The 24,632-nt window shown below is 40.4% G+C and overlaps 1 protein-coding gene across 10 annotated transcripts in view; it reads right to left on the bottom strand.

Annotated features, from left to right (window-relative positions):
• The window catches only part of SIDT1 (SID1 transmembrane family member 1), a 103,360-nt gene that overhangs the window by 44,565 nt on the left and 34,163 nt on the right, over nucleotides 1–24,632 (bottom strand). For 5 of the 10 annotated variants that reach the window (XM_044941937.2, XM_044941933.2, XM_044941942.2 and 2 more), the window contains exons 2-9: nucleotides 22,773–22,894; nucleotides 21,643–21,813; nucleotides 12,601–12,646; nucleotides 6,462–6,563; nucleotides 5,758–5,841; nucleotides 3,830–3,917; nucleotides 2,182–2,253; nucleotides 75–168 (exon numbers count right to left, since the gene is read on the bottom strand). In XM_044941937.2, the coding sequence (XP_044797872.2) occupies nucleotides 75–168; nucleotides 2,182–2,253; nucleotides 3,830–3,917; nucleotides 5,758–5,841; nucleotides 6,462–6,563; nucleotides 12,601–12,646; nucleotides 21,643–21,813; nucleotides 22,773–22,894 (779 nt within the window). Of the gene's footprint in view, nucleotides 1–74; nucleotides 169–2,181; nucleotides 2,254–3,829; nucleotides 3,918–5,480; nucleotides 5,591–5,757; nucleotides 5,842–6,461; nucleotides 6,564–12,600; nucleotides 12,647–21,642; nucleotides 21,814–22,772; nucleotides 22,895–24,632 lie in introns of those variants that run through there. The other 5 variants (XM_044941940.2, XM_044941944.2, XM_044941950.2 and 2 more) reach the window with 5 other exon arrangements.

Below are 24,632 nucleotides of genomic sequence, written 5' to 3'. Positions count from 1 at the left end.
CTAAAGTCTAATGTGCTAACTGCTAAACAGAGACAGGTGAAGGGGGTTGACATTTCTTTAAGCTCTTGACATACCTGATATAATGAATCAATGCAACAAACAGGCATCCCAAGTAGAAGGAGAAGAAGATGAGGAAACTGAGAAGAATGGCTTTCACATAAACGGATCCTGAGGGAAGAGAAATCGCTCTGGTCAGGATGTCCTCAGGAGAAAAGAGGATCGTGTTTGGGACAGGACAGCTTAACAGGCCCATCTGCATCATGCTAAGCCACTTCAGTCGTGTCCGACTCTGTGTGACCCCATAGACAGCAGCCCACCAGGCTCCGCCATCCCTGGGAGTCTCCAGGCAAGAATAGTGGAGTGGGGTGCCACTGCCTTCTCCGCATCTGCATCATACCCATTCTTAAATTCTAAGATAATCCCATTCAAAGCAGGGAAGCTATTGGAGGTCACCTAGTCATTATCCATAAACGTCTGCCTTTCACAGTGATGACTTCCTCAGGGAAGCTGGGAGGGACTTCCTATACACAAAATCATAACTGACTTCCCTTTCTTTCTGTAAGGAATTTAACAAAATGCTTTGATTCTCTCTTCTATCTCTAAGATAAACGTTAGTTTTCTTATGATGTTTCTCTGGAAGGATGACATTAGCACTGAATGACATGATCTCCTTCCTGACAGGAATCTCTGCACTGAATGCTGGTACAAGGAGAAGAGGGCAGCAGAGCATGAGGTGGTTAGATAGCATCACTGACTCAATGGACATGAATCTGAGCAAACTCTAGGAGATGGTGAAGGACAGGTGCCGGGAGCCGGCGAGAGACATTCCACTCGTGACAAAGGTCATGAGGAAGGAGGCTCGGCATACGCAAGGGCGGGATCGAGCCTCGGGAGTGCCCCCGGATATTCTCGAGCATCTACCCCCAAAAAACCAGAGTCTGCCTACTTTATTGCTTTGTGCTCTCACCTCTGACTTTACTGGGGGCTGTCCCCCACCACCATCTCGCTCTCTCTGTCAAAGAGTTAACTTACAGCTCCAATTAATAAAGTTCCTGGGCAATTAGGAGTGTTTAAATCCAAACCCCTCAGATGGCTCTCTAACTCGCCTGACAAGTTTACCCGGACACCTACAGCTATGCATACGATTGTTTACAGTCTCCCAGCCTCCAGAAGCACGGGAAGCTTAAGATATTCAAATAGCTTAGAGCCTCTCAGAGAATTAGAAACTGTCAGAATAAAACTAGTAAAAGATTTCATTGATGAGCCAATGTTTGTTGCCAAGTTCCCACATCCCCTGAATTGTATCCTTGAATGTGCATTAATTAATATAGTTGGTATGTAGAAAAAATAAGTAGTGGCCTTGGTGTTAGTAACTTTAGACCCTTAAGGTAGTAAATTCTTTCCTTTGTAAACCCATTACACATCCACCCTATAGGAACGTAATCTTATCTTCGGAAGATGGCTCCAAACCTTAAAATAATTACTCTTAGAGAAAATAAGTCTTTGTTGATAAGTGCTTGTCAAGAGTCATAAAATGTTAATAGGCCTCTGGCCAGAAGATGATGTAAATCACCTAAACCATTTGTATACGATAAATTTGCAGGAAAGAAACCCTGGTTTTTGATAAGCATCAAAGACTGCTGATTTTGCATCCCCTATTATCCTCTATGTGTAACTTAGGGTATAAAAGCCCCTGTTGAAAATAAAGCTATGGGCCTTGCTCACCAACGCTTGGTCTCCCCATGTCATTCTTCCCTTTAACTTCCAGCTGAGTGTCCATCTGGAGCGCGGATGTCCTCTGCGACCATTTATTTGCCTGGGCTTCTAAGACCCACTCGAGAAGGTGTCTAAGGTGGGGCACCTTCCGCTATTCGAGAGGGCGCCTGCGGCCTCCGTGGTCAGAGCTAACCTGGTGTCACGGGTTATATTGATTTTCCGCGTAAACCAAGCCACTCAGCTTCTTTTCTCCACTGAATTTTCCTACTGAGCTATCCTCATTCTATTACTCTTTATTATCTCTAATTAACATTTGAATAGGTCGCCTAGCCGTCTCTCCTTCGAATACCCTGGATCAGCCGGGGCTGGACCTCGGCAGACAGGGAAGCCTGGTGTGCTTCTGTCCATGGAGTTACAAAGAGCTGGACACAACTTAGTGACTCAACAATAACAACCAAAACTGACCTTTAATGGAAGGAACAATGGTGACTTGAAGGTTCTTTGCACGTTGTAGATTCCAAGTCTGGTTTTCCTTTTCTGGTAAAAAAAGAACAAAGCACAATGGTCAGATACTATGTTCCTGGCCTCTCATCTGAACAGTTGTTTGAAAACTATCCAGGATGAATTCTGGTTGCTAAATTTTCTTTTAGCAAGAGCTATATGAAAACCAAACCACCAAACCTTCAAACCATCTAATACTCTTTGGTTAAAACTTTCCATTTGACCTTAGTTTGGGTGCATTTTGGTAGCACTAAGTGACTTAATTGAGAATGTAGCCTCATTTCTTAAATGAAGAAGTCTTGACCTTTCTGCTCATATCACATATGACTCAATATATCATGGAAATCTGAGGAAAACAGCTGCAAAAATAGAGAGCTCCTTCATCTTTTGGTTTGCATTTTTCTAGCCAGTGAGAATTTGTTTTTCTTATATAGCCATTAAAGGATTTTAGTTTACAAAAACATTGGATGTTGGCAATACTCTAGAGCTATGTAACTAAGAGATTAAAGAATATATGAGGAGGCCCAAGCGGGAGGGGATATATGTATACATTCGGCTGATTCACATTGTTGTTTAGCAGAAACTAACACAACATTGTAAAGCAAATATATTCCATTAGAAATTAAAACAGTGCTTAAAAAAAGAATACATGAGAAGATTCACCTGAATACCAAGAGAACACTGTTACACTCAACAGTAAACACTCTCCACGTTGGTCACATATGGCCCATCAGCTGTTGAGGGGTCCATGTTTTCCATCAACAGCCTTTTCCGTTGCCATGGTAATTAGTGGGTAGTTGCCCACAACCGCTGTATTGTGCCTGAGAGCTTACACATTGGGTAAGTTGTCAATTGGGATAAGTTGCCCTACGTTGCTTACTTACTATCTTGAAAGATACAATTATGGCAGTGGGAATTGAGAATTCTGACTTTTCCTGGGGAAATGATGACTACTGATAAATATAGGTGGCTCCATTACTGCTAGCTACCAAAATGATCTTAGAAAATGGGCCTCGATTTGCTGTATTAAAATCATTATTTCATGTGTGTGTGTGTGTGCACACACGTGTGTTTGTGTGTGTTAGTCACTCAGTCATGTCTGACTCTTTGCAACTCCATGGGCTATAGCCCACCAAGCTCCTCTATCTGTGGATTTCTCCAGACAAGAATATTGGAGTGGGTAGTCATTCCCTTCTCCAGGGAATCTTCCTGACTCAGGGATTGAACCTGGGTCTCCTGCATTGCAGGGGAATTCTTTACCATCTGAGCCACCAAGGAAGCCCCATTACTTCATAGTAGTAAATATTTGTTGAGTAAAGAGCCAACTTACCTCATATAGTCTGAGGAAGTACAAGACTTTGAAAAGATTCAAGGTGGTAAATTGCATTTTGAAGTATCAATAATGTCTTGAGATCTATTATTTTCTTCCCTTTATTTTTTTCTCAAGTACAGCTCAGACTGCCTTGTCAAGCCACTGCTGATAACCCTGACTTACTTGGAACTAGAGATGGTTGAAAGGGATCAGAAGGGGCCAAAAAGAACTTTTTGGTTCGTTTCCATTCCATTCCATTACGTTTTTCTACATAGCCAATTATTCCTCACTGTTGCTTACCCTGGATGAAGAAAGATCCTCCACAGGCATAATCTTCAGGCTTTATCACAAACACCACAAAGAACTGCTCACCTGGAAAATCCTTCTTCTGCGTAAGACATAAAGACAGTGAGAAGAAGGGAGAAAATTCATGGTGGTGGGGGCAAAAAGAAGGAAAGAGAAAAAAAGTAAAGTTCATCCCTCTCCCTAACTCCTTAGGAAGGACTCACACATTCCCATGATCTACTCCAGGTTATCCATAATAAAATAATTGTTATATCCAAGGAATTATGTAGATACACTCTTCTGATTTCAGTCTGTCTTGTGCCACTTGAGTGCTTAGAATTGTATAAAATGTATGTCAACAGCTTATGTTTAATAATTAATACTTACATATTAAATTCTTGAATAAACTTTATTTTTAGAGCTGTTTTAGCTTTTTATAGTGTTTTTATCTTAAAATTCATTGATAAATGACTTTCTGAAAAGTCATTCAGTCAGCAGACAAATAAATAATTTAGGTTAGGGAAGCAAATACTCAAGTTAGGAGACCTGAGTTATAGTCCTGGCTTTGACTTTCTCTGAGTGAGCTTCTCTGTGTCCCAGCTTGTTAACCATGAATGAAGCATGGTCGACAAGATAATCTTTAAGATCTAGTATATTTATACAATCTTGACTGTATATTATTCCCAAATTTCTGATGTTTAACCTACCCAGAAAATGGCCCAAGATGGAATCAGGAGTCCAGAGAGATGTATTAATTTGTTGCCAAATACATTCAGAGTAAGAAAATACTGATAAACTTTGTTCTTCATTAATTTACTGTCCAGATGGTGTAAAAATCTGAAATTATGCTTATTTTTTGTCCTTTTAAATTTGGGACTATATAATGCTGAGGTGCTAAGGAAAAAAATACTAAAACAAGAACAGATATTTGAGGTATCAAATCTGAGACATTAAAAATTAAAGCCTAATAGAAATTTTTAGTTCTGATACTTCAATTATAATTAACCCCTTCTCATTCATGGCCTGCTATTCAATAAACAGTATGTCCTTACCTAGAGAACACATCAAATTGCAGGTACCTCAAGTAAATACCACTCTAAAGGCAGGAACAGAATCTCTTTGAAAATATGCTGACATGATGTGTATATATTTTTGCTATAAAATTATCACTGAAGCAAAAATGTAATTATAATACCAAAAGGGCAAACTTCTACACAAATGTTGTTCATATTCCTTTGAACTTACCCATTCTGTCCAGAGTTGAAGTTCTCTTTTGGTTACTATCATTAGTACAAATTATCAAAATATGTGTCTTTTAAATTGAAATATACTATTTTCAGGTGTCTCAGTGGTAAAGAATCTGCCTGCCAATGCAGGAGACGCAGGAGATTCAGGTTTGATCCCTGGATTGGAAAGATGCCCTGGAGGAGGAAATGGCAACCCACTCTAGTATTCTTGCCTAGACAATTCCATGGACAGAGGAGCCTGGTGGGCTGCAGTCCATAGGGTCACAAAGAGTAAGCAACTGAGCATGCATGCAAACATAGCTAATTTGCAATATTGTTTTAGTAGAACATATTTAGTTGTTTTAAATTGATCAGATAAACTTTACGCTAAATTGGCACCCGCCCCCCGCATTGAGTAGACTGGAATCTTTCACCCTTACCTCTGTAAGTAATCTGTCAGACACCTCTCCTGCTGCATCATAGGTTCCCGGGATTCCCCAAGGGGAACAGGGCACCTGGTAGAGCAGCATTATCCACCAGGTATAGCAATCTTTATTTTGAAATCAATCAGAAAGGAGAGAGATTCAGTGTACACAGTGAGCGGTAATCCTTTACGTTTCTTGAAATTCAGTGGGTGACCAAACTGGTTCAGTAGGAAACCTGATTATAAACTGTGCATTGTCACTGATGATGATGCCCACAGAAGTGATGTCTCACCTGTAGTGTGATGGCAGCTTTCTTAGTCATGGACTGGTAGACACCATTAAATTCCACATTGTGGTCAAGATCATATACTGGGCACTGTCATGTGCATGGGGGATAAAAAGGAAAATATCACCAATGTCATATATACATACCACCCATACCACCTGGATCACAGAGGAGGGGGTCCTTACTGAGCCAGAAACCATGAAGAGTTTCATCCCAGAACAGTCAGGAAATAGTTTTCCTAAAATTTGGTGCCTTGTCCTCTGAAGTCAAGGTCACTTAATATTAATATTAAAGAGAACATAAAAGATCTGTCTTAAAGTATATCACACCTTTCCCATATTTTACTAATACTTTATGAGACAGAAAGGGCCTAATGACACAACAAAAATTCAAAACATAGAACAAGCAGTAGGTTCCTGTTTTTCTTGTGCAGTTCACAACTTGGTCTTCCTTATTCTCTGTCACGATCCTCCTTCCCTCTCTCCCTTCCTTTGTTTATCTTGGTGAAGAGTCAACTTCTCTCTATCTCCCCAGATCAATGTCTATAAGCACATACTGTGCACTTGTGTGCACAAGATACAGCTTTTACTATTTAGCAGTCTTGTCAGCAGTACAAAGTAAGAGGATGAAATGGTGCTCATGCTCTCTCTCATTTATCCTAAGACAATATAAAACTCCATATTGGAAGGTTGACAAGTTATGAAACTCACCATGATATTCTGGACTGAGACAACAGAGCATGGATAAGCCAATGTAGACACGACTTTAATAATAACTGAGTCTACATCTTCAGGAAATTTGTATAGGAAATACTGAGAACAAAAAAAAAAGGATTTGTTAATGCTAAGAAATGTTTATAGTCACAAACTATTTTCTCATGAATAAGGTGGTTTCCTCTAATATGAGGCACAAAGTTCAGATGTAAATCTCAGTAAGCCTCCAGTAATTCAGCCAGCCATTCATCTCTTGCATATTGAGCAGATGCTCTGTGCAGGGCTCAGATACTAGGAATACAGCCATGAGCAAGACAAAGGAGCCATTTCATACAACATTGCTGTATTATTTTTTTATGATATTTATTTCTCAACTAAACTTTGCTACACTTCATTGCAATTTCAACTTAAGAAGGTCCCCCCACCCTTTGAATCAGAGATATGTGAAATGTAACAGGAAACAAAGTTTACCTCTATGTGGTCATTTTGAAATATGAAGCTCTTCCTTGAAAGGCAGACAAGCTTGTTCTTCAAGAATCTTAACCACCTTGCCATAGGTAAGAATTAGCACTACACCCACATTTCCCCTAGACTTTTTTTTTTTTTTTTTTTGGCCAAAGAATCTATTTCTTGGCTGGAACTCAGTGAGATGACATTTAGATTCAAAGACTAAGCCCTATATTTAGGCTCCTAAAATATGTTCACAATTGTGGGCAGGCTAAGATATCTTTAAAAGTATTTCTCAAATATCAGAATAAGGAAGCATTTATAATAGAGGTTATACTATTTACCTACTTAGATTATCAATTCACCAGAAAAATTTATTAACTCTAAATTTTAAACATGTTGCTAATACTGAAGAAAGGGAACTTCTTCCCAGTAATTATAAATATAGTAACTGGTTGAGAAGCTTGACATGAAATACACGATTAAGACTTTGAGGAAAACCAGAGAAAGATGCCACAAAAAAAGAAAACTACAGGCCAATATCACTGATGAAAATAGATGCAATAATCTTTAATAAAATTCTAGCAAACAGAATCCAATAACATATTAAAAAGATCATACATCATGACCAAGTGGGCTTTATCCCAGGGATGCAAGGATTCTTCAATATCTGCAAATCAATCAATGTAATACACCACATTAACAAATTGAAAGATAAAAACCAGAAGATTATCTCAATAGATGCAGAGAAAGCCTTTGACAAAATTCAACATCCATTTATAATAAAAACCCTCCAGAAAGCAGGAATAGAAGGAACATACCTCAATATAATAAAAGCTATATATGACAAACCCACAGCAAACATTGTCCTCAATGGTGAAAAATTGAAAGCATTTCCCCTAAAGTCAGGAACAAGACAAGGGTGCCCACTCTCACCACTACTGGAAGTTTTGGGCACAGCAATCAGAGCAGAAAAAGAAATAAAAGGAATCCAGATTGGAAAAGAAGAAGTAAAACTCTCACTGTTTGCAGATGACATGATTCTCTACATAGAAAACCCTAAAGACTTCCCCAGAAAATTATTAGAGCTAATCAATGAATATAGTAAAGTTGCAGGATATAAAATTAACACACAGAAATCCCTTGCATTCCTATACACTAACAGTGAGAAAACAGAGAAATTAAGGAAACAATTCCATTCACCATTGCAACGAAAAGAATAAGATACTTAGGAATATATCTACCTAAAGAAACAAAAGACCTATATATAGAAAACTATAAAAAAGTAAGAGGACACAAATAGATAGAGGAATATACCATGTTCATGGATTGAAATAATCAATATAATGAAAATGAGTATACTACCCAAAGCAATCTATAGATTCAATGCAATCCCTATCAAGCTACCAATGGTATTTTTCACAGAACTAGAACAAATAATTTCACAATTTGTATGGAAATACAAAAAACCTTGAATAGCCAAAGCAATCTTGAGAAAGAAGAATGGAACTGGAGGAATCAACCTGCCTGACTTCAGGCTATATTACAAAGCAACAGTCATCAAGACAGTATGGTACTGGCACAAAGACAGAAATATAGATCAATGGAACAAAATAGAAAGCCCAGAGATAAATCCACGCACCTATGGACATCTTATCTTTGACAAAGGAGGCAAGAATATACAATGGAGAAAAGACAATCTCTTTAACAAGTGGTGCTGGGAAAACTGATCAGCCACTTGTAAAAGAACGAAAGTAGAACAGTTTCTAACACCATACACAAAAATAAACTCAAAATGGATTAAAGATCTAAATGTAAGACCAGAAACTATAAAACTCCTAGAGGAAAACATAGGCAAAACACTCTTTGACATAAATAACAGCAGGATCCTCTATGACCCACCTCCCAGAGTAATGCAAATAAAAGCAAAAATAAACAAATGGGACATAATTAAACTTAAAAGCTTTTGCACAACGAAGGAAACTATAAGCAAGGTGAAAAGACAGCCTTCAGAATGGGAGAAAATAATAGCAAACGAAGCAACTGACAAAGAATTAATCTCAAAAATATACAACTCCTGCAGCTCAATTCCAGAAAAATAAACGACCCAATCAAAAAATAAGCCAAAGAACTAAACAGACATTTCTCCAGAGAAGACATACTGATGGCTAACAAACACATGAAAAATGCTCAACATCACTCATTATCAGAGAAATGCAAATCAAAACCATGATGAGGTACCATCTCACGCCGGTCAGAATGGAAACTATCCAAAAGTCTACAAGTAATAAATGCCAGAGAGGATGTGGAGAAAAGGGAACCCTCTTACACTTTTGGTGGGAATGCAAACTAGTACAGCCACTATGGAGAACAGTGTGGAGGTTCCTTTAAAAACTGGAAATAGAACTGCCATACGACCCAGCAATCCCACTGCTGGGCATACACACCAAAGAAACCAGAATTGAAAGAGACACGTGTACCCCAATGTTCACCACAGCACTGTTTATAATAACCAGGACATGGAAGCAACCTAGATGTCCATCAGCAGATGGATGGATAAGAAAGTTGTGGTACATATACACAATGGAATATTACTCAGGCATTAAAAATAATACATTTGAATCAATTCTAATGAGGTGGATGAAACTGGAGCCTATTATACAGAGTGAAGTAAGTTAGAAAGAAAAACACCAGTACAGTATACTAACTAATATATATGGAATTTAGAAAGATGGTAACGATAACCTTATATGCGAGACAGCAAAAGAGACACAGATGTATAGAACAGTCTTTTGGACTCTGTGGGAGAAGGCGAGGGTGGGATGATTTGGGAGAATAGCATTGAAACATGTATATTATCATATGTGAAATAGATCACCAGTCCAGGCTCAATGCATGAGACAGGGTGCTCAGGGCTGGTGCACTGGGATGACCCAGAGGGATGGGATGGGGAGGCAAGTGGGAGGGGAGTTCAGGATGGGGAACACATGTACGCCCATGGCTGATTCATGTCATTGTATGGCAAAAACCACTACAATATTGTAAAGTAAGTAGCCTCCATTAAAAAAAAAAAAAAACTTTGAGGAAACCAAACAAAAAAGCCCCCATATCCAGGCATTAGTAAATATATCACTTTGAAGGAGTGGCAAACCCATCAAAACTTCATTTTGCATTCCCTCATCCTCTTTACTAATCTTATCCTGAGAACCAGAGCAATGAAAATAGAACTTTTCAACAATCCAAAACCTTCCAAGTGGGGAAAAATTATCTTAAGATTAAAGAGTGTCATTAATGCTACTGTTTGGAAGTCTGCTCATTCCTTGTAACAGATGGCAATGCTCTCAAGAACCCACTTCATTTTGCGCTTTTATTTTGGAGCTTGATTCAAATACATAGAATACAGGGCTCTTCCAAAGGTGAATACTCTGGAATTCCCAACATGTGTTCTTGGTTCATAGGGAAACCATACTTTGTTACCTCAAAAGCATTATTATGGCTACTATTAGCAGTAATGAAAATGAATGTCATATATATTCCTATATATTCTAGGAGTTAGTTTTGTGCAAGCTGTAGACCTCTACTGAAGTCTTATCTATATGCCAAAGTATTACCAATCTTCTTTTTTTGTAAATTGCTTTAAATTTTATTTATTTAATTACTTGGCTGTGCTGGGCCTTTGTTGCTACATGCGGGCTTTCTCTGGTTGTGGCGAGTGGAGGCTACTCTCTAGCTGCAGTGTGTGGGCTTCTCACTGAGGTAACTTCTGTTGTGGAGCACGGGCTCTGGGGCACGAGGGCTTCAGCAGTTATGGCGCAGGACGTTAGTTGCCCCAAGGCATGTGGAACCTTCCCGGACCAGGGATCAAACCCGTGTCCCCTGCATTGGCAGGCAGATTCTTAACCACTGGAAGAATCACCAGCGAAGTCCCACCAGTTTTCTTTATCTCTAAGTTACCATAAATCCCAGGTAAATAAACCCTTTGCCTTGATAATGTACTTTTACCAGAAAGAAGCAAATGACAAGGATCTAAAGCAATGCCTGGAACTGAGACTAAAAATCACCTTCTTAAGTCCTGATTACCTCACCAGTTTCTGTAACCTGCTTCTAACTATAGGAACAGAGGCAGGCAGTGATGATGCAGATTGTCTGAGTCTAAATTCACCCAATAGTTTGGGTGAATTTAAAGGTACAGAAATTTTTTCCTACAGTTGAAGAAGATATAAAATATAGGCCAAAATGGGAACAGTTATGAGTAAAATAAGACCTTATAGGTGTCAAAGAATTTCTATTTTGTTTCATGAGTTTTTCTAGGTATTTTTTACTCTAGTTTGTAATTTTTATACAAATTGTTTGGACTTTAGTGTTTAATAATTTTTTTTAATGGAAAGAAGCTGCAATATATAATCATCACTGGTTTTCAGTCTACAGAGTACATCACGACATTCAGGACTCTGGACTGGACTATTAGACTGTACTCTTTCTGCAGTTGGGGTGCAAGTTTTTCCCTTCCTATCTAGATACCTCCCATTGCACCTCTCAATTGGTGCTTTGAAACATTTCATGAATTAGGTGACCGATACTTTGTGGTCAGTGGACTGTGGGTCTGTAGCCTCTCTGTCTCTGGGTGGCAGCATACATGCACGTGGAGACTTTACTGATGGGACGTGTGACTCTTAAAGGTGTGCGGGTGTCGGCTTTGGCAGGTTTGGGGAGCTGACTGTGCACGTGGATTTCCATCTCTGTGTTCAGTGATGTCATGATGGCAGTCTGAAATCGGCCGGGGTGGAGGTATTTACACTGCAGAAATGGGCAAACTACAAAACAGGGCTTCTCTCTGAGAACTGGTTCACCAGCTCACAAGTGATTGTGATAGATTTACAACAGCATCTATACAATATGTTAATCCCAGTTCTAGTATATCCAAGGCCACTTTTGACCAAAGTTGTATTGCAGCCTACTGAAAATTTACAAGAAACATCCGGACATTAAGTAAATCTGCTTTAAACTTGGCTATTGCATGAACCTTACTCTTTCAGAATCTATGAAAGGAAAAAGGAAAGTAGCTAGCAGTATCACTAGAAAAGCAGCCTGAATCAGTCAAAGTTCTAATCTGTTTATTTGGTTTAAGATTATGGCCTAGTGGAGAGCATAACCCAAGTATCTAAATCTTCTGATAATTTTTGTCAGCATACCTGTTCTTTCTTAATGATGGGAGTAATGAATTTTATCCATAACACTGTAGATATTAAAATCTGTCTCATTTTTGTTATATTTTCCAGATCAGTTGTTTACTTTTATATCTGTTTAGTGGTGGCCTTCCACTCTCCGTCTCCCCATCCCCATCCTAATTATAAGGTCCATGCAGGCAGATGTTGTACCTCTCTTCATCTTTTTATCCCTGACACCTAATACAGCTTAACACTGTACCTGGTGTGCCTAGTTGGCCCACAGTTTGATGAATGAAGGTTAAGCAAAGAAGTATCTGTAAACATGTCATGCCTCCCATTTCATACCAGTTCAAGTGATAAGGTTAATGATGTGTCTAAAATCTCAGTTATAAGAACCACATTCCAAAAATACAAATATAGCTCAAGTTGTAAAAGATTAAGGGCAACACCACATGCTAACTCAACCTGTTACCATGGTTTCTTGAGGTAAGAATCATGATAACTTTGAAGCCTTCACTTACCTGAGGTTGAGAGGGGCTGGCAGTGAAGTGAAAGGCAACATTTGTCCTGAGAAATACAAGAAAAAGGGGGAAAAGTGAAAGAAAAGCATAAGTTAGCAAGCAAAAGTTATTTCTTAAAAAAAATCTCAAACTAGATGCAAGAAAAGCCCTACCCTTTGACAAAGCAGTTCTGTCTGGGCCCATAAAGTGACAAAGTACACTACATGGGAACTTGGTGGTTTCAGCTGTCAAGAATGATCAAAGTGGGGAAGGGATCAATTTTATGTCTTTATAAAAATAAACCCATAAAGTTATACCTATACAAATAAGTACTTTGACTTTTATAGACACATTTGTCTTCAGATTCTCTTAAGATTTTACACTCAACTATAGGTTTTAGGTGTCAGAAGTGGGCTGAAAGAGAGAGGAAAAGAAAGCTTGAGGTTCTTTTGCATAATTCAGATAGAACTTAAAAATAATTTTGATGTATCTATGACAACAGTTAGAACTGGACATGGAACAACAGACTGGTTCCAAATAGGAAAAGGAGTACGTCCAGGCTGTATATTGTCACCCTGCTTATTTAACTTATATGCAGAGTACATCATGAGAAATGCTGGACTGGAAGAAACACAAGCTGGAATCAAGATTGCCAGGAGAAATATCAATAACCTCAGATATGCAGATGACACCACCCTTATGGCAGAAAGTGAAGAGGAACTAAAAAGCCTCTTGATGAAAGTGAAAGTGGAGAGTGCAAAAGTTGGCTTAAAGCTCAACATTCAGAAAATGAAGATCATGGCATCCGGTCCCATCACTTCATGGGAAATAGATGGGGAAATGGTGGAAACAGTGTCAGACTTTATTTTTCTGGGCTCCAAAATCACTGCACATGGTGACTGCAGCCATGAAATTAAAAGATGCTTACTCCTTGGAAGGAACGTTATGACCAACCTAGATAGCATATTCAAAAGCAGAGACATTACTTTGCCAACAAAGTTTCGTCTAGTCAAGGCTATGGTTTTTCCGGTGGTCATGTATGGATGTGAGAGTTGGACTGTGAAGAAGGCTGAGTACCGAAGAATTGATGCTTTTGAACTGTGGTGTTGGAGAAGACTCTTGAGAGTCCCTTGGACTGCAAGGAGATCCAACCAGTCCATTCTGAAGGAGATCAGCCCTGGGATTTCTTTGGAGGAAATGATGCTAAAGCTGAAACTCCAGTACTTTGGCCACCTCATGCGAAGAGTTGACTCATTGGAAAAGACTCTGATGCTGGGAGGGATTGGAGGCAGGAGGAGAAGGGGACGACAGAGGATGAGATGGCTGGATGGCATCACTGACTCGATGGACGTGAGTCTCAGTGAAGTCCGGGAGTTGGTGATGGACAGGGAGGCCTGGCGTGCTGCGATGATTCATGGGGTTGCAAAGAGTCAGACACGACTGAGCGACTGATCTGATCCGATCTGATAGCAAAAATATCACTTTTTAAAAAACATGATGAATAGATAATCACCATGGGAGGGTCTCTAGGGAGAGGAGTATGCTCTTCCTGCCCCAAACACCCCACAGTTGTCTACATTTCCCTCCAAGATGGGTCTTCTTTGGGTTAGGCATTGCCTTCTAAGACCCTTCTTAAAATGCACATACCACCAAAAGAATATAATGAAGCTATTTTCTTTTCAATTATCAATTTTCTAGAAATTATTTTATTAGATATTTGCATCTTCTGTGAAAGACAGCAGTGATCCAGCACTGTGGAGAGTGTGAGGAGGATGTGGGAAATATACATTTGTAACATAGAGTGCTATTGGAAAGGACACATGTGAACAGTTCAAGAGACTGGAAAATGCAAAAACAGAGTAGGTCTTCTCTGTAGTCATGCAAGGGCTGTTTGGGGCTTTTGTTCTTTCTGGTTCTTGTCTCATCTTTAATTGTGAGGATCACTCACACATACTCACTGTACTCTCAATGCCTGCATCAGGAGAATGGCATGATCCCAGCCCTTCAGTGTGACTTGCACTTCTGGAAACCTGAACTTCTGGGGCCCCTCCACAGCTTCATCCCCCGGTGCTCTCTAAAGAGTCTTGTTTTATCCACTCCTAATTTTTCCTTTTATAAAAATTAAACCATTAAACATTTTCACTAAGGATTCCTTTAGAAAGGGCATGTCAGGACATCTGAAGCATGAAGTTTGTAATTGGAGGCGTTGTTTAGAAGTCACAGATTTTGAGCACTGTTTCTAAAGGTAATGACAAACAATTTAGGCCATTAGCAGACTAGACTTAGAATTTAGCAATAGATACAATTTATATATATATCCACTCTCAATAGAAATCATCATTAGAGTCAAGGGTTGGTTCTGCTGAAGCATGGTTAATAACACATGACCTTACGTCAAGTAAAGAAGCTGAAGTTGGTGTCAAATCCAGCTCTGTGTGTGCTCTGAGACTCCACAGCCAGAGTCAGAAACCACATGCTGTGCATGGCTCTCTGCAGCATGGGGAATGTCATCTGCAGTTACCAGGGCAACACGGGCCCTCAGTTCTGTCTGTTACCAGGTCAGGGGAACGAAAAGGACAGTGGTTTTCTTGGCTGGCAACAGACAGGTTAAGATTTCCAGAAGCAAACAGTTTTCTTTGGCCAGAAATTTGTTTTTAAATTCTCCCCTATCATTTGCATTCCAGTTAAGACATTGAATTGTGTGGACATGGATAGGAATTTTCTGTGTTTTTCCCCCTTGTTCTTTCTGTTTTCTTTACTAGTACAATACATATAAACTTTGAAAACATATTATTTTCCTTAAGACTATCCCATGTAATCTCCTCTTTCTCCTGGAGTCAACAGTGTGTGCAAAATAAACACGGTGCCTGTTGCAGATGAAAGGTTCTGCTTCCTTCCCCATCGGCCTCCAGCAGAGGTGGAGAAGGCTTATTTTATCAGGGGTCATTAAACAACAGAACAAGTCTAATTGAGACACATGTACACCTTCAGTTTTAGAGAAGGAAGTGTATAATTTTCGACTTATTTGTTTGAAAAAAAATAAACACAGGAAACAAATGTTTACCTAATAAATAAGGAAACCTAAAAACTAACTTTGTTTCCTCACTGTGGCTAGCTTGAGGAAGAGTGAAAGAGAAAAAGAACAGAGGAGTCAAGAGAGATGGGAGAAGAGGGGAGAGGGGTCCATGGGGAAGGGAGAGAGAGAGAGAGAGAGCAGGAGGTAATGAAACAGGACAAGGAAAGGGAGATGGGGAGAAAGGATCAGTGGAAAGACAAAGCCAAAAGCTAAGTCATTTTTTAAGGTGAGTACAGAGAAGACTGTGAGATTCATATTCATCTTATTATATGACAGCAAGTCCCTAGCACAGAGCAGAGTGGGGATTCAAAACCCTCCCTTTGTTTGTCGAAGGAAATTACACTGGTTATTCACCTGGACTATGGACTTCAGAGTATCGTTTCCTGTTATCTCCTGCCATCTGTCATGAACTGACTTTGTTTACCACAAATCTCCCCACAGCCCTCCACCATCTGTAGCCCTCCACCTCATGGCTCTGGTCAGAGGATAAACTCTCCACGCATGTGCTAAATTCTGTCCTTTCTTCTCTTCTCTGGGACTTTGCTTCTACAAAAATCCAACTGTCCTATAAACTTTATTTGCCTTGCTTCTCCTTGGTTTATAAACATACTGTAGTCTCAACCATTTTCAAAATAAATAACAAACAAATGCCCCCAACAAAGTTGTGCTCTTTCCCCTGGATTTCCCTCCTTTGATGTCATTCTGTATCGTCCCTCTTCTTCACAGGCCAGCCTCGTCGCAGGGTGCTGTGCTCCCATCCCTCATTCACCCTTTCCTCTCCCCACTGCTGTCAGGGTTCTTTCCCTACCATTTCCCTGAGGTTGCCAGTCACCTCCTCTTGGCTAAATCCAGTGACTTAATCCCTAATGTTCTTTCCCTCTTTGTGACATTTGACACTGACTACCACACCTTCTGCCTTCGAACTTTGCCTCCCATGGGCTCTGTGGCATCTGCTTTCCTGGGTTTTCTCTCATGCATCTGCCCATGCCGACTCAGCTTCTTCTGAGAGTTCCTGTTTCTCAGAGCATCCCTTACGTGAGGATCTGACCCACAGTCCTGTTTTTGATCTCCTCATTTTCCTTAACCATATATATCTTCATTCATATATGTATAACCATATGTTATAATTGCCATAAAAATCTCACATATATGTATGTATGTATGCGCCTGCACACATACACACACACACACACACACACACACACACACACACACAGTTGCTGCAACAATGCCAGAGAATCACAAGTCTCCACATTCTGCCCAGGGCTACTTCCAGACCTCCACTCACTGAAGAGTGTTTCTCTGCTGGGCTTCTGCACTTCACTGTCCCTCAAGGCATCTCAAACTCCATATATGATCAAAATGGAATGTACTCCCCTTTCCTTGACCCTTATCTGCCACGTCTGTCCATAAGCCTCACCTGACTTCTGATATCATTGTTGGAGTCCTCTTGGATTCCCCTCCACAACTACTGCTCACTCTGTCTTACTGATTCTATTAGTATGAAGCACTGTCTTTGCTCAAGTAACATCCAATAAGAAAACAAACAAATAAACATGAAAAGCAATGTAAATCATTATGTACTCTACCCCAAATATCAAAGGGCAATTACATAGGATGACGCATAACAAAATGGTCTAAAAGCCTCTTCACTCATCCATTTCCTCAAAAATCTATTGCTATTTACAGCATAGAAGCTGCGCTAGCACACTGCAAACTCCCTCTCAAAACAGACTCAAGAGCCCACTTAGAGGCTACCGGAGGGTTGAAGGATTCAAGTACTCATACAAGACTGTATTTTTTAAATTTAAATTTATTTTTTAATTGAAGGATAATTGCTTTGCAGAGTTTTGTTGTTTTTCGTCAAACATCAACATGAATCAGTTGTAGGTATACATATGTCCCCTCCTTGTTTGATCATGCCACATGTAGTGTTTGGATTTGTAAATTGTCCCCATGTGTGTTATTTGAGTCTTTTTCTCCATTACAACTTTGTTGCCGCCATAATATATTCAGGTCCTGATAATTTTTTTATTCCTCTCTATTCAAGTAAGTTTTCATTTGCCTATGTGCCTCTACCCCTGCCTCTCCAATTCATCTTCCACATGGCTACTAAAATCATCTCAAAGATCAGATTCATTAGTGGATTCCATAATCTGCAAGGTGAAGTCTAAACTCCTTGGTACAGAATAAAGATCTCAAAGAGCAAGGATGGGGTACTGCCTGCTTCTCCCCTTGTCTCCTGTAACTCTGCCCTGGGCACCACATGGCCCAGCCTTCCACGTGAAGCTTCTCTTCGGTGGGCGCTGTGTTGCTCAGCCCTCTCTCCTGAGCACTGCGCTGGTGTACATGTGACACTCTGCTGGGTACTGCACTTCAAGTTCAGCATGAACTTATCATCTCTTCCTTCCCTCCTCAAAATTCTCATTTTCTCTTAGAGGCACCGCCATCTACAAGTTATATGGTCATCCTTGACTCTCCCATTTCCCTCACCCCAAATATTCAATCAAGCTTTGTCAACTTCACCTTCAAATTCTTCCATTCATCTCCATATTATTTATCTTGATCACAGCATCAGTCCTTTTAATTTCTCTGCCTCCAGTCTTGCCCCCTTGAAATCCACACACCTATGACAATTTAGACAACTGTCTAAATTTCTTAACGGCCCTTCCAAGCTCCTCCCACCCCAGGGTGCGGTGTCTGCCTGTTCCTGCAGCCTTCTGCTCTTCCCTGTCTGCAGCATCACACTCTGGCACACTGAACACCAGAGCAATGGTGTCTGGGAAAAGGAATGAGGGAAAAACTGGTGTGTGTGTGTGTGTGTGCACATGTGTGTGTGGAGACAGGTGCAGGAGAGTTAAGACAGAGAGGAGTAATGTTTTAAAGCATAATTTTATTTTTTAAGTTGGATTTAAATAAAGAAATGCTTCTTGGAATTGAGAAACATTTTTAGGTCAACAAAAATTCAGAAGGCAGTTTTAAAACAGAAAGTAGAAATAGCATGTTATAGTGGGAAGAACTCAGAACTGCAAGTCAGAGTCAAATCTAGTCTTGATGTTGCCCTTTCTCAGCTGTGTGAGTGTGTACAAATCACTTAACCTCTCTGGGCATCAGTTTGCTCATCTGTAAAAAATGAAATGAGTGAGTTCAATCCCCAAATGTCCCTCTATTCTTAAAATTTATAATTCGAGAAAAAAAAATCCCAGGATATGTTTCATGTACCTTCTAGTCTGACACAGAAAAACATACAAGAGAAACTTCAATGTAAGGAAAGTTGAGTTAATTCTTCAGTGTTTCTCTCAATACCTAGAGTCCAGATGTCCCCAGACCTCAGCTCTTGCCTGATCCATCATTCTCTGGATTTCTGGGTTTCCAGCAATGCAGGATCCCTGGTTCTATCCCTGGGTCGGGAAGATCCCTTGGAGAAGGAAATGGCTAACCACTCCTGTATTCTTGCCTGGAGAATTCCATAGGTAGAGGAGCCTGGCAGGCTACTATCCATGAGGTTGCAAAGAGTTAGACACAACTGAATGACTAACACACAGCAAGGCTGGTGTGGGACAATCCAGGGCCAGGCAGGAAGGGACATCCCTTCTCTGGCTTATCTTAGTCTCAGAAAAGCTCTTGTAACTATGTACATTTTGAAACAGTCTTGAATGTCTGGTTGCTGAAGTCAAGTCACATTGTGAGAGGCAGAAACAAAAAACAATGTGAGAATACATTCGCAGTTTCACTACATGGGAATCATTCATTAACACTCGCAGACGTGTGACCTTATGATTTCAGTTTCAGAGAATTCAGTTCTCCAAAGCGTCTAATTAGCCTTAGAGATACCAGTCCTAGGATTCAAGTACACTGCTACCAAGTGATAGTGACAGGTTAGACACACAGAGGCCAATTAGTAGATGCAGCGCTTCTCTGAAGCTCAAAATGCCCTCTGTTCAAGCAATGTGTGCCACGTCCTTCAGATTATGAGCACGCATTCCCATACTGTTTAATATCACAAATAAATTTAAATATTAAAACAAACACAAGAACCACATTTAGAAATTGCTTAAAGGTAGTTGTTCTCAACTCTGGCTGCACGTTAGAATCACATGGAGAGTCTATTAAAAATATATACACTATAATGATCAAACCTCCCTCTTAAATACTGCTATAATTGATGTTTTTCTGCCTTTTTGGTGGGGTAGGTAGGTGGTTCTTTGCTCTTGAAATCATCACATCACTTTTTTTACTCTGCAGTTAATGGAGGGACTTGTAAAATGCTCTAACTACTTCTCCATCCTTCTGAACATTCATTAATCCATCTGTCCGTCTATGTCCAGGTATATATACACAGTCACAGGGTACAGAGAAGACCAAGATAAATATCTGATTGCTATTAGCAACTCCACTGGCTACAGACTTCAGAATAAACTGCCTGAGAAAATTGAAAGAGAGTTTTATAATAGAGCAGAACATTCTGATCAGAAAAATAAGCTGAAAAATACATTTCTCTATAGCTAATAATGCGTTTTGCATTAAGGAATATCTCGTATAATATGATATAGTATATTGACTTTCTTTTATTTAGTATCAGCATGATATTTCTTTTACTGTCTTTTATTTACATTCATACATTTTTTTTTAAAAGATTGTACTCTTGTAAGCAACATATAAATGGACTCACATATGCCAAGTAAGACTAATGGGATTTAGAAAACCCATCACATATGATATGTTGTTCATTTTCATTGGGTAAATATAAGCATTAATTCTCCTTCTGAGATTCTTCTGACTCTGCCCCAAAGTTCCAGTGAGAGGTCAGAGTTGGGATTGTTTTCTCAAGTAGTTTCTGGCCCTGAGGTCTCCTCATTTTTGCCTCAGAAAACCTATTCACTCCACTGAAATGGAGTCTGAACCTGAACAGTGCTCAGACTTGTAGACTCTAAGATCCTCAACCAGAAGAAGCCAGAGCCACAGAAGGATGGGTGATACCGGAGATGGCAACCAAAATCTTGCCAGTGTTTTCTTATTGATTTGTAGAGGTTCTTTATGTATTCTGTATATGAGTCCTTTCTTATGTGTGTTGGAAACATATGCTCCAGTCTATGGCTTGTCTTTCTGTTCTCTTAATGATACTTTTTGATGAGTACAAATGAAAATTTTAATATAAGCAATTTGATGATATATTTTTAAAAGTTTCCTTAGAACACTGAAAAGGGAGGAAATGGTTTGAACCCTTGAGAACCCTTGAGCTTAGAGTAGGATGGGACAGGAAACTCCCTGAAGTTTTTGACCTTATTAAGGAATAACCTTAGCCTTTCTGTTTACCTTTTCACACAGATTTATGCAATATTTTACAAGTAACCTCTGAGAGGGAACAGATGCTTTGGAGACAATGCCCTCCACTTTACTCCATGTCTAAGGTCAACGATTTGAGATGATGTATCCTGACTGATTTGGTTTCAGAAGACAGTAGTGCAAGGAGAAGGAGGAAGCAGTCATTAAGTTTTTTACACACAGGACAAAGCCACATAAAATATTATTTTCAGTCTGTATACATTCCTAACCAGAAAGAGAAAACTGGAATAGTAATAAGGACGAGAAAACCAGCTTAAGATCCTCCTTAAAACAAAACTAAAACTGCCTTCAGGAAAGTGGCACTGGTAAGGAACACAGAAGTACCCACACTAGTGCGTGGACATCACTCTAGCTTGGATGGCAGACAGGAGGGGGTCCGCACAGACCCCCAGGAACGGATACGCCTGTCGGGTCCACCACTCTCCCCTCTGCTCCAGTCCCCTTCTGCCCCCCTGTTGCACAGATTAAGGCCCTGCTGCCCAGCTGTGAGCAAGGGAGTTCCGAAGGTGCACAGACAATACTTCAAGTGGCTGACTTCCTTCTGGAGTGCTGATCTGGGAGGGAGGAAGCAGGGCCAAGCATGCACAGCACAGGAAGAGCAGACAGGCGAACACAGAAAGGCCACAAGGAGTCCTGCTTACTGCAGCTGGAAGTGCTTGAGCTTGGTGACCAGCAGTTTGTACTGGGCACCCAGGGGCGCCATGGATGCGACATCTACAAATATCAGTTGCTCCAGAGGTCCTGTTTCATTGGTTGCTTCGGAGGGGCAAAGGGTACGGCTCACTTCCTGGTAGTTGTAGCTCCTCTGGTATCTGCAGCAGCCAGGGGAGAGAAAACCAGAGAGAAGGAAAAGGACACTCAATGAACAAGCAGGGAAACAAACATTTCCTTTCAGTTCTCTCTGAATTTCTTTCCAGGTCCTTATATTTAAAACTTCATACTGGACCCACCGACGGTGATTTTTACAGCTAAAGTACTTGGCACAGAATTGTGTGACATTATAACACAGATATGGGGACTGCTGAGTGCCGACCAGTTCACTTAGGCTGTATCTGCATCACTGCATCACCCTCCTAATTAAATCAGGAAATTAATCAGATTTTGGAAGGGAAACTGTTCTGATAAAACAACCTGATTCCATTTTGCCACTCTTTAAGCCTTTGCTAAAAGAATATAAAGAAAGCCCCAGAGTCCGAGTCAAGGCATCAGAGTGAGTATTTCAGTCCTCACATTCTTAACCTCCGAATGATCTCACACTGTGCTCTGTGCCCATGTCTGCATGCTTTCTGGTTTGTTCTTGCTAGTGCTCTAATGCCCTATATAGTGTCCCCTGAGAAAATAGAAACTTCATGAGGAAGAGACTTCATTGTTGTTTCCCACCACTGTATCCCCAGCATCGATCATTTAGTAATGCTCAATAAATATTATGGGATAAAGAAAGCACACTCGGTGAACATTGTGAAGAATGGGAGCTGTTACTCACTTAAGATGACTGCAAGGCCTAGCCCTGTCCTCCATGGATGACCCACTAACCAACCAAGACATTCTTCAGGTGCTACAATTCTAGGTTCTTATCAGAGATTATCAAAAAGGAGAGACGCTGGACAGAGCTGAACCGGTCAGGGCAGGTAGCATGTCAACTGTTTGCACTCAGCATGCATACTATGTCAACGAGTCAAACATCTGATTTCTCTAGGGAAAAGAGCAGTTGAAGTCTAGGATGTTGAAGGAAAACAAATGTAATGATGCTGTCAAGGCAAGATTCACTTACAGTCCTTGGAAGAGCAGAGGAACCTGCCAGGACAGCACCTCTTTCTGCTGGCGAACCACAACCAGGACCGGGTAGTCGAGGTTTTCGGAGGAGCTGTTCACGTACACCCGCACGGCAGTCACCTACGAGCAGGGCAGAGACACAGCAAACACAGATCACACGCGCACAGACATGTACATCATAGCTGCCACCAGAAGTTCTGAAAAACTTCAGTTCCTACATTTGCTGCTGACCATAACCCACTCCAGTATTCTTGTCTGGGGAATCCCATGGACAGAGGGGTCTGGCGGGCTACAGTCCATGGGGTCACAAAGAGTTGGACATGACTGAGCGACTACTTTCACTTTCATAGATACTCCAAATATCCCAGCTGTCTTCTCCTCATTCATACTGTAACCAGTCAGTTTCAACACTGCCGGACAATCCCCAGGGGAGATTAGAAAACAAACAGATGCCTGCATCCAACCCTCAAAATTCTGATTTAAGTCATTTTGGGTGAAGCCAAATTATGGAGGTGTTGAACAGCAGGCTGAAGAGTTTGAATCGGGCAGTCAACACAAGATTAGGAGAATAAGCCCAGAACAGAAAAAGAAAGATGTCAGCGTGCTTCTCTTATCTGAATATAAATGGTAAATATACAAATACCTTTAAATAGAAAAAAAAAAAAAAAGACCTACAAGGGCTTCAACTGCTTACAAACTTTAATTTTGGCTTGTAAAATCATTCTGTGCTTTCAACCAAAATGTTATTGCCGTGTTTTGTTAAAGCCTAACACATGGCCTGATGTTCCCCTAGCCACAGATATAATAGGGGCTGAAGAGTCTTCTCTTTGCCTTTATCCAAGGTGTAATCAATCCCTAAATGCTTTTTTAAACCAGCGGCTCCTTTGTTCCCTGGTGGTTCAGATGGTAAAGAATCTGCCTGCAATTCGGAAGGCCTGGGTTCAATCCCTGGATGGGGAAGATTCCCTGGAGAAGGAAATGGCAACCCACTCTAGTATTCTTGCCTGGGAAATCCCATGGACAGAGGAGCCTGGTGGGCTATAGTCCATGGGATCGCAAAGCGTCAACTGAGCAACTAACACAAACAGAAGGATAGTTTTAAACAACTATCATGGTTGTTTAAAAGATAGGAAATTGAATGATGCTCCTGGATCTAGATGGTTCTAATGTTTTCACTGTTTATAATATTTATACTATAGACAATAGAAAAAAGGCAAAGTAAGAAAAAGTTGATCTTTCATATGAGATGTTTTCTCCCTAATGTATTTAAGCCTTGAAAGTGAAAGTGAATTCTCTCAGTTGTGTCCGGACACTTTGCTACCCCATGGACTGTAGCCTACAGTCAGGCTCCTCCGTCCATGGAATTCTCCAGGTAAGAGTACTGAAGTGGGTTGCCATTTCCTTCTCCAGGAGATCTTCCCGACCCAGGAATTGAACCCAAGTCTCCTGCATTGCAGGCAGATGCTTTACCATCTGAGCCACCAGTAAAGCCCATTTAAGCCTTAGTGTTCTCTTGAAAAAGTAGGGGAAAGAAATGAAACGAGAAAGCCTTGCAGTGAAACCTGGAAGATCTATGACCTGTTCAAAATGGAAATTGAGAGCCAACAGGGTATCATGGGTAATATAGATTATTACTACTTGGGTCTCATATATCATCCTTGATGAAGCCAGTTTTGCTTTTTAATGTTAACAATAGTCCAAGATCAGTTTATTAATTAGAGAAGAAAGCTTGCTCACAAAGGGAGTGTTTTCTTGTGCCCACATGCTACATGTTTCCATGGAAATTATGCTGCAGCTGATCAATGCCAACACCATGTCTCTAATTCAGACTTCTTTCCTAAGCTCTGGATGTTCCACA

The sequence above is a fragment of the Bubalus bubalis genome, chromosome 1 (genome assembly GCF_019923935.1).
Source record: "Bubalus bubalis isolate 160015118507 breed Murrah chromosome 1, NDDB_SH_1, whole genome shotgun sequence".
Lineage (NCBI taxonomy): Eukaryota > Metazoa > Chordata > Mammalia > Artiodactyla > Bovidae > Bubalus > Bubalus bubalis.
The sequence above is the reverse complement of the archived record's forward strand: the minus strand, read 5'-3'. Positions and strand labels throughout refer to the sequence as shown.